The sequence below is a fragment of the Ipomoea nil genome, unplaced genomic scaffold (assembly GCF_001879475.1).
Source record: "Ipomoea nil cultivar Tokyo-kokei standard unplaced genomic scaffold, Asagao_1.1 scaffold0482, whole genome shotgun sequence".
Classification (NCBI taxonomy): domain Eukaryota; kingdom Viridiplantae; phylum Streptophyta; class Magnoliopsida; order Solanales; family Convolvulaceae; genus Ipomoea; species Ipomoea nil.
Genome location: NW_017616910.1, coordinates 492,058 through 500,489, shown reverse-complemented (window position 1 = coordinate 500,489; position 8,432 = coordinate 492,058). Strand labels below are relative to the sequence as shown.

The 8,432-nt window shown below is 42.1% G+C and overlaps 2 protein-coding genes across 2 annotated transcripts; both read left to right on the top strand.

Moving 5' to 3' along the window:
• The first annotated feature begins 421 nt into the window (after window positions 1-421).
• LOC109173829 (legumin A-like) lies at window positions 422-3,006 on the top strand. The gene is made up of 4 exons (XM_019323145.1): window positions 422-768; window positions 873-1,105; window positions 1,559-2,086; window positions 2,411-3,006. Exons 1-4 carry the CDS (start codon window positions 465-467, stop codon window positions 2,825-2,827), a joined length of 1,482 nt encoding a protein of 493 aa, XP_019178690.1. The 5' UTR covers window positions 422-464; the 3' UTR covers window positions 2,828-3,006.
• Window positions 3,007-5,325: 2,319 nt separating this feature from the next.
• Window positions 5,326-7,380, top strand: LOC109173832 (legumin A-like). Its single transcript, XM_019323148.1, has 4 exons — window positions 5,326-5,704; window positions 5,799-6,034; window positions 6,164-6,667; window positions 6,779-7,380. The coding sequence occupies exons 1-4, from the start codon at window positions 5,404-5,406 to the stop codon at window positions 7,193-7,195; spliced, it is 1,458 nt and encodes a 485-aa protein (XP_019178693.1). The 5' UTR covers window positions 5,326-5,403; the 3' UTR covers window positions 7,196-7,380.
• Window positions 7,381-8,432: the final 1,052 nt, after the last annotated feature.

The following is an 8,432-nucleotide window of genomic DNA, read 5'->3' as shown; positions in this document are numbered from 1 at the left end:
AAAAAAATACTAAAATCAAAATAATATTAACCATTCATTTTAAGAAATAATACTACTAACATTTTTTATTGTCCAGTTAAAGAATCTAACATTATTAGCTCTTATTAAATTTGTAAATATTATATGATTGGTATTAATGTCACTAAGATGATAAATTTCTTCTATAAATTCGAGCCCAAGACATACTTTCTGTCTCGGCCCCCGAGTGTACTGCATGCATGCTGCAATGCATATATTCTCAGAGGTGTTTAGCCACGCAAGTAGGCATATATGCATGCAACAATGAGGTGTAACGCATGCAATTCAAGAGAGTTTTGATGGGCATGCAAACTGCAAAATGTCATCTCCATCTCCCCCTATGTGTCAACTCCAACGCCTTCCATCTCTCCTATATATACCCTCGCCATTTCTATCAATTCCTCTAAGCTTTCTTCTACATACACAAGCTAATTAAGGTAACAAACATGGCGAGATCTTCTGCTTGGCTTTCGCTCTCCCTCAGCTTTCTCGTGCTCTTCAATGGCTGCTTGGGCCGGCAGAGCTTCCATGGGGAGCAGAGCCAGAACAACGAGTGCCAGCTCAGCGACATCCACCCCCTCGACCTCACCCGCTTCATCCCGTCGGAGGCTGGCTATACCGAGTTCTGGGACCCCGACAATGAGCAGTTCAAGTGCGGCGGCGCCCTTGCCTTCCGCCACACCATTTGGCGCAATGGCCTTCTCTTGCCTTCTTACACCAACGCCCCCCTAGTCACCTACGTCCTTCAAGGAACGTTTTTTTTTTTTTTTTTTTGGTTTTAAATTATGTTATTTGCTATTAATTAATCTGAGGAGTTGATTTGGACTGACATATGTTGGGTATTTTTTTGGCAGGGTCGGGAATTTTTGGTGGCATCTTTCCCGGCTGCGCAGAGACGTACCAGGAGTCGTTGGGAGATGGGTTCCTTGACAAGCACCAAAAGATTGGAAGCTACAAACAAGGCGACATTATTGTCCTCCCTGAGGGCGCAGTTCACTGGCTCTACAACAACGGCGAAGAAGACACTGTCCTGGTTGTTCTTCAGCACACCTCAAACGATGCTAACCAGCTTGACGATAATCCTCTCGTACGTAACAACAAATTTAACCTATTATTAGCGTCGGCCACTACTGAAAATTATAGAATTTTCGACCACCTAAAAGTAATATTAAATCAAGTTCAAACAAAAAGTGATCAAAAATAGCAACAAAGGTTTTTCTAGATACTAAAAGTGGTCGGAACACTACTGAAAATAATAGAATTTCCGACCACCTGAAAGTGATCTTAAATCAAGTCGAAAGCAAAGAGTGGTCGGAAATAGCAATAAAGGTTTTTCCAGATACCAAAAGTGGTCGGAATAAGATTTTTGACTCGATTTAAGATCACTTTGAGGTGATCAAAAATTTCATAATTTCCAGTAGTAAAACAAGACTCATTTCATAATTTCCAGAGCTATGAATAAGTTAGAATAAATTGGTTTTCTTTATCAGAAAAAAATTCTGGAATATTGGCTGATTATTATGGTTTGTTTTGCTTACAGAGGTTCTTCCTCGCCGGAAAACCGCTACTAAACCCGGGAAGCAGCCATCAAGGACAACGTGAGCAAGGACAACGTGAACAGGGACAGCAACAGCACGGCGGGCAACGACAAGAGTTGATGACGGAGAGGGAGACAAAAGAGTTCGGATACGGCGGTAACATTCTGGCCGGATTCGATGTCCAGATCGTGAAGGACGCACTGAACACGGACAGGAAGACGGCGGAGAAGATCATGGGAGGAAAGGGTAGAGGACACATCGTAAATGTGGACCCTATTCTTCTTCAGTCGATCGTGCCATCATCACCGTCAAGATCGGAGAAACGCCGCCAACCCGGCCGACAAGGAGGAGGATCATCCAACGCCCTCGAGGAAACCGTCTGCACCGCCAGATTTAGCCAGAACATCGACAACCCTGAAAGAGCCGACATCTACGACCCTCAGGCCGGCCGCCTCACCACCCTCAACAGCTTTACCCTCCCCGCCTTAAGCTACGTCCGCCTCAGCGCCGCCCGCGGATTCCTCAATAAGGTAATCTAGACTAGGCTGATTTTACCTGCACGGGTTTAGCTCAATGGTTTAGTGGGCAATATTTGGGATAAGAGACTAAGATTTGAATTTCAGTGGCGACAGTGTGAGAATTATGTCTAAAATGAACAGATTTCTTGTGCGCACCGGGCATTTGACCCTTACATGTTCAAAGTGAGTAGATTTCTTGTGCGCACCTGCATTTGACCCTTAAGGTTGGAGAATCAGCCTTTTGGGGCGGATCCAGATCATATCTGGATTTACTCGCACTCAAATCAAAATACTTCTGCTATAGTTACAATTCAATAATCTTTTAATTGTGTGCAGAACTGGGGACTGGTACCACAATGGTCCATGAACGCGCATAGCTTCCTCTACGTGACAAAGGGCAGCGCACTAATCCAGATCGTGAACCAGAGAGGAGAAACCATCCTAAACGAGCAAGTCCGAGAAGAGCAACTGTTCCTCGTACCGCAGAACTTCGCTGTGGTGAAACAAGCCGGAGACGAAGGGTTCGAGTGGGTGGAATTCAGCACCAATGAAAACGCCATGTACAACACCTTCAGCGGCCGCGCCTCCACTCTCGCCGGGATGCCGGCGGACATTATAGCCGCTTCTTACGACCTATCCGAATCCCAGGCTCAGAACCTGAAGGAAAACATGACTTCCCTGTGGTTTTACCAGGCTTCTCCCGACAGCAGCTCACGGTCATCATCATCTTCCGGCCGATCTGCTTTCATATAAGAGCTTCCCTTCCGGATCGGAAAACATCTATCGGAATTCAATAAACCTAGTACGAGTATGGATCGGAGCGGCATGCAATTATGGATTTTAGAATAAGACAGGAAACTGTATTGTTCCTCCCTCCTAACTATGTCTACAAATAATTAAATAAATAAAATGCTGCGTTCCTGCACGTACTATATCTTCTCTCTTAGCTTGCATGTGTTATTATTATTTTTTTGAGATAAGAGTCAAATAAGCTCTCCAAATATAAGTCAAAATGTAAACAACAACTAATATCATGGAAAATTAAAGCTACAAAGCTCTCTGAGTGTACCACCCTCAATCCCCTGAGAACAACATTTTAGATTTGTACACTCACCATGCTTCTTTTTTGCTACAACAAAAAATTGACGACGTTGTCGGGGAATGTCAATTTAGTGGTTTTATGTGATTACTTGTTTGATTAGCATTGGAGTTTAGGAAATTTTAGGAGACTAAGTTTTTATTTTTCGTTTTGTTTATTTGTGTTGTGATTAAGTGCTTACAAGTCTTTATCATTAAGTTTGTTTGAAAGAGATTTTCCAAGATAGACATGATATTACAATTCTCAATCCTATGGCGGCTATGGAGACTACATGCCTCAACAAGGATACTAAAATGCCACATCCATTAGTACGTCCTTGACTCCTTGTACATCTCAAGCCCCACCTCCAAACAATTACCACGGTGCTCAATTTCAAAATCTTTATCCACCACATTCCTACCAAGACCAATTTTACTTTTCCCAACCTTCGCCAGACCAAAATTTCTTCCCACAAGACTTTAATCCGCCACAATATCCTTACTCACCACAAGACTACTCTCCAAATTCATATCTTTCACCCCCTCAATACTCATCATATCCACAAGACACTCAACCCCAAATTGAATATCTATATCAAAACCATTCACCAAGTGTGGGGAACTATGGGATAGATGAGGAGGTGTTGGAACCACAATCAAACCAACCCTTTGATGATGAGACAAGAGCTATGATGATTAACTTGATGAACCAAATGAACTTGTTACAAGTTCAAATTGATAATCTTGTAGCTCAAAGACAAAGCTTGGAAACTCAAGAACTTATTCAAAATTCATTTCCTTATGAAGAGGTTCTAGATGAGTTGTTTGTGCCAAGTGAGGGAGGTGATGAAGAGGAGAGTGAGGATGAAGATGATGATGATGAGGAAGTGGATGAGGAAATTGAAATGGAACCTTTAAATTTGAAAGAAGGTGTGGAGTTGCATGGGAATGGTGGTAAGGAGGAAGTTGAAATGGGGGCAATGAGCAACTCCAAAATGTCATGTTGGAAGAGGAGGTGTTGAAGGAGAATGAGATTGATGGAATGCATAAAGTAAATGAGGAAACTCCTTCAATTGATGAAAACTCCTTTGGTAAGAATTTTTCAAGAGTTTGGGAATCAGAAGGTGTTAATGTTCTTGAAAATGAAGGTCCACATTAGCCAATTTTCATGTCCAAGGATTCTTCTTTCTTATTAGCCCATGAAAATGACCAAGATTCTACCAACTTGCCAAAGATGAAGAAAATGAAAAACAGGAGAAAAGTGGAGATCAAGAAAAGGATCAAGCTCATGGCTATTATCTTGATCTAAAGTTTAGAAAGAAATCATTGGTTGATTTATGGATCAAGAATGGACTTGAGGAAAGAGGCATGGAGCTTGTAATGAAGAATGAGATAATTCTAGCAATTGGTGTGGTGAACTTGAGCTTCAGGGAGTTTATTGATGGCCACCACTTGAAAAAATATTTGGAGTTACTATACGTTGTAGAGAAGCACTCAACGCGTCGAGAATTGCGAGAAATGATCAGTTTGCGTACTGTAAATGTTCGACGTGTCGAGCCCCCTGCCTCTGCTCCTTTTTAGCTGAGTTTTCACTCATTTTTACATGGTTTTGGACCTTGTTCCAACACTAGACATTTCCTTTCACTTCCTTTCATATTTTAGTGTTAGATTAGGCTTAGATTTAGGTTCCACAACATATTTCAAGCTTGTAATCAAGGATTCAACACTTGAATTTTAAGATTCTACCATCAAATTTCAATAGAAAAGCTTTTTTTCCCTTATCTCTTTCTTTTGCAAGATTTATGTTTAATGGTTGTGCTTTTGTGTTTTTTATGCTATTTAATTATGAGTAGTTAGTTTATGGACTTGAGTTAGGATTGTACTATCTATCTTGATGCTTAATACATATATGGATACATACACTTACAAACAAATGGATGAGCTAGCTTATCTAGCTGTACTATACTGCATGCTGCAATGTATATATTCTCAGAGGTATTTAATTAGCCACGCACGTAGGCATATATGCATGCATGCAACAATGAGGTGTAACGCATGCAATTGAAGAGAGTTTTGATGGGCATGCAAAGTGCAAAATGTCATCTCCCTCTCCCCCTATGTGTCAACTCCAACGCCTTCCATCTCTCCTATATATATACCGCGTTTTCCCCTAGCCACTTCTCACCATCACATCTCCATTCCGATCAATTCCTCTAAGCTTTCTTCTACACAAGCTAATTAAGGTAACAAACATGGCGAGATCTTCTGCTTGGCTTTCGCTCTCCCTCAGCTTTCTCGTGCTCTTCAATGGCTGCTTTGGGCGGCAGAGCTTCCAGCAGCAGAGCCAGAACAACGAGTGCCAGCTGAGCCACATCAACGCCCTGGAGCCCACCAGCGCCATCCCGGCGGAGGGCGGCTGGACCGAGTTCTGGGACCCCAACGATGAGCAGTTCCAGTGCGGCGGCGCCCTTGCCTTCCGCCACACCATTTGGCCCAAAAGCCTCCTCTTGCCTTCCTACACCAACGCCCCCCTCGTCGCCTATGTCCTTAAAGGAACGTTTTTTTTTAAAAAAAAAAAATTAAATTATTTGCTATTAATCTGAGGAGTTGATTTATTGGACTGACATATGTTGGGTATTTTCAACAGGGGCGGGAGTTTTTGGTATCGTGGTTCCCGGCTGCGCAGAGACGTACCAGCAGTCGTTGGAAGATGGGTTCCTTGACAAGCACCAAAAGATTGGAAGCTACAAACAAGGCGACATTATTGTCCTCCCTGAGAGCGCAGTTCACTGGTTCTACAACAACGGCGACGACGAAGAAACTGTCCTGGTTGTTCTTCAGCACACCTCAAACGATGCTAACCAGCTTGACGATAATCCTCTCGTACGTAACAACAAATTTAATCTATTATATATGAATACTTTAGACTAAATTGGTTTATCTCCTTTATCAGAAACAATGCCAGCCATCACAAGCACATTGGGTGATTATTATGGTTTGTTTTGCTTACAGAGGTTCTTCCTCGCCGGAAAAGCGCAACGAAACCCGGGAAGCAGCCATCAAGGACAGCGTGAACAGCACGGCGGGCAACAAGAGTTGATGACGGAGAGGCAGAGGAACCAGTTGGGATACGGCAGCAACATTCTGGCCGGATTTGATGTCCAGATCGTGAAGGACGCACTGAAGACGGACACGGAGACGGCGAAGAAGATCATGGGAATAGATTCGCAAGAGAATAGAGGACACATCGTAAACGTGGGCAAACATCTTCAGTCGATTGTGCCATCATCACCGTCAAGATCGGAGCAACGCCGCCAACCCGGCCGACAAGGAGGAGGATCATCCAACGCCCTCGAGGAAACCCTCTGCACCGCCAGATTTAGCCAGAACATCGACAGCCCTAAAAGAGCCGACATCTACGACTCTCAGGCCGGCCGCCTCACCACCCTCAACAGCTTTACCCTCCCCGCCTTAAGCTTCGTCCGCCTCAGCGCCGCCCGCGGATTCCTCAATAAGGTACTCCTCCTCCTCTTAATCTCCAGATCACAAGAAATCCACACTCCTACTAACAATAATCTAGCCTAAAGTCACAAGGGCACTCAAATCCAAACTTTTAATTGTTTGCAGAACTGGGGGCTGGTACCACAATGGTGCATCAACGCGCATAGCTTCCTCTACGTCACAAAGGGCAGCGCACTAGTCGAGATCGTGAACCAGAGAGGAGAAGCCATCCTAAACGATGAAGTCCGAGAAGGGCAACTGTTCCTCGTACCGCAGAACTTCGCGGTGGTGAAACAAGCCGGCGATGAAGGGTTCGAGTGGGTGGAATTCAGCACCAATGAAAACGCCATGTACAACACCTTCAGCGGCCGCGCCTCCACTCTCGCCGGGATGCCGGCGGACATTATAGCCGCTTCTTACGACCTATCCGAATCCCAGGCTCAGAACCTGAAGGAAAACATGTCTTCCCTTTGGTTTTACCAGGCTTCTTCCGGCAGCAGCTCACGGTCATCATCATCTTCCGGCCGATCTGCTTTCATATAAAAACTTCCGGATCGGAAAACATCTATCGGAATTCAATAAACCGAGTACGGGTATGGATCGGAGCGGCAGCATGCAATTATGGATTTTAGAATAACACAGGAAACTATATTATTCCTCCCTCGCTCCTAACTATGTATACAAATAATCAAACAAATAAATAAAATGCTGCCTTTCTGCACCTACTATATATATCTTCTCACAAACAGCTTCCCTAGCAACAGTAGTCTAAAGGGCATGGCTCACAAATTATTTAGTAAATTAATTGTTAATTCATAGCTGATTCCATGCAAAATTATTTTCTCAAAATAATTATCTTGATTTTTTTCAATTTTAACATTTTGGAACAATAGGCTCTTATAAGAAGATAATAGCCCTTTGGTAAAAACATTGGCCTATAGGTCAATTTTGACTTATTTAACCACAAATAATTATTTGATTTACTTAAAATATAAATATAAGTGTTTGGTTAATTAGCTTTTTGCTACTCCAAAATGCTAAAATTCAAAAAGCTACTCCAAGCAATTTTTGCAGAAAAAAAAAAATAAATTATACCAAACAGTTATCAGCTCTAATTGACACAATCAGCTATCAGCTAACAGTCATTTACCAAACAATGTCAATTAATTAAACACTCATATTGATTGTTTAGTCAAAGTCAAACAGCTAATAGTAGTCAAATAAGTCAGAATTAACTAAGCTAACTATGTTACCAAACAGGCTGCGAGTCATTCCGAATTTAAAAGTGGCAGTAACCAAAGTTTTATCATCTGTGGTTCACTTGAGTCAATAGTTATAATGTGCAACCGTGTGCACCATGCGTTTTTAGTCAAAACGACGTCGTTTTGACTAAAAACGCGCGTCCCATTTAAAAAAAAAAAAAAATCAGTTTCGATTCCTCTCAATAGTATTATGTTGTTCATTCATTGTGGATTTTTAGTTCATTCATTGTGGATATTTTAGTTCATTCATTGTAGATATTTAATTCATTCATTGTGGATATTTAGTTCATTCATTCTGGATTTTGTGTTATTCATTCACCGTGGATATATAGTTATAAATTTGTAGATATATAGTTATGAATTTGTAGATATATAATTCAAATTATGCACACAAAAAATGTTATTGCCGAGAATCGAACTTGAATTTTTTTTTAAAGTGGGACGCACGTTTTTAGTCAAAACGACGTCATTTTTGCAACCGTGTGCATCATACATGATACACACGATTGCACAGCATA

Coding starts and splice junctions, on each gene's coding strand:
- LOC109173829 (XM_019323145.1), top strand. CDS start 465: ATGGCGAGATCTTCTGCTTGGCTTTCGCTCTCCCTCAGCTTTCTCGTG. Junction 769..872: donor AGTCACCTACGTCCTTCAAG/GAACGTTTTTTT, acceptor TTTTTTTGGCAG/GGTCGGGAATTTTTGGTGGC. Junction 2,087..2,410: donor CCCGCGGATTCCTCAATAAG/GTAATCTAGACT, acceptor AATTGTGTGCAG/AACTGGGGACTGGTACCACA.
- LOC109173832 (XM_019323148.1), top strand. CDS start 5,404: ATGGCGAGATCTTCTGCTTGGCTTTCGCTCTCCCTCAGCTTTCTCGTG. Junction 6,035..6,163: donor AGCTTGACGATAATCCTCTC/GTACGTAACAAC, acceptor TTTTGCTTACAG/AGGTTCTTCCTCGCCGGAAA. Junction 6,668..6,778: donor CCCGCGGATTCCTCAATAAG/GTACTCCTCCTC, acceptor AATTGTTTGCAG/AACTGGGGGCTGGTACCACA.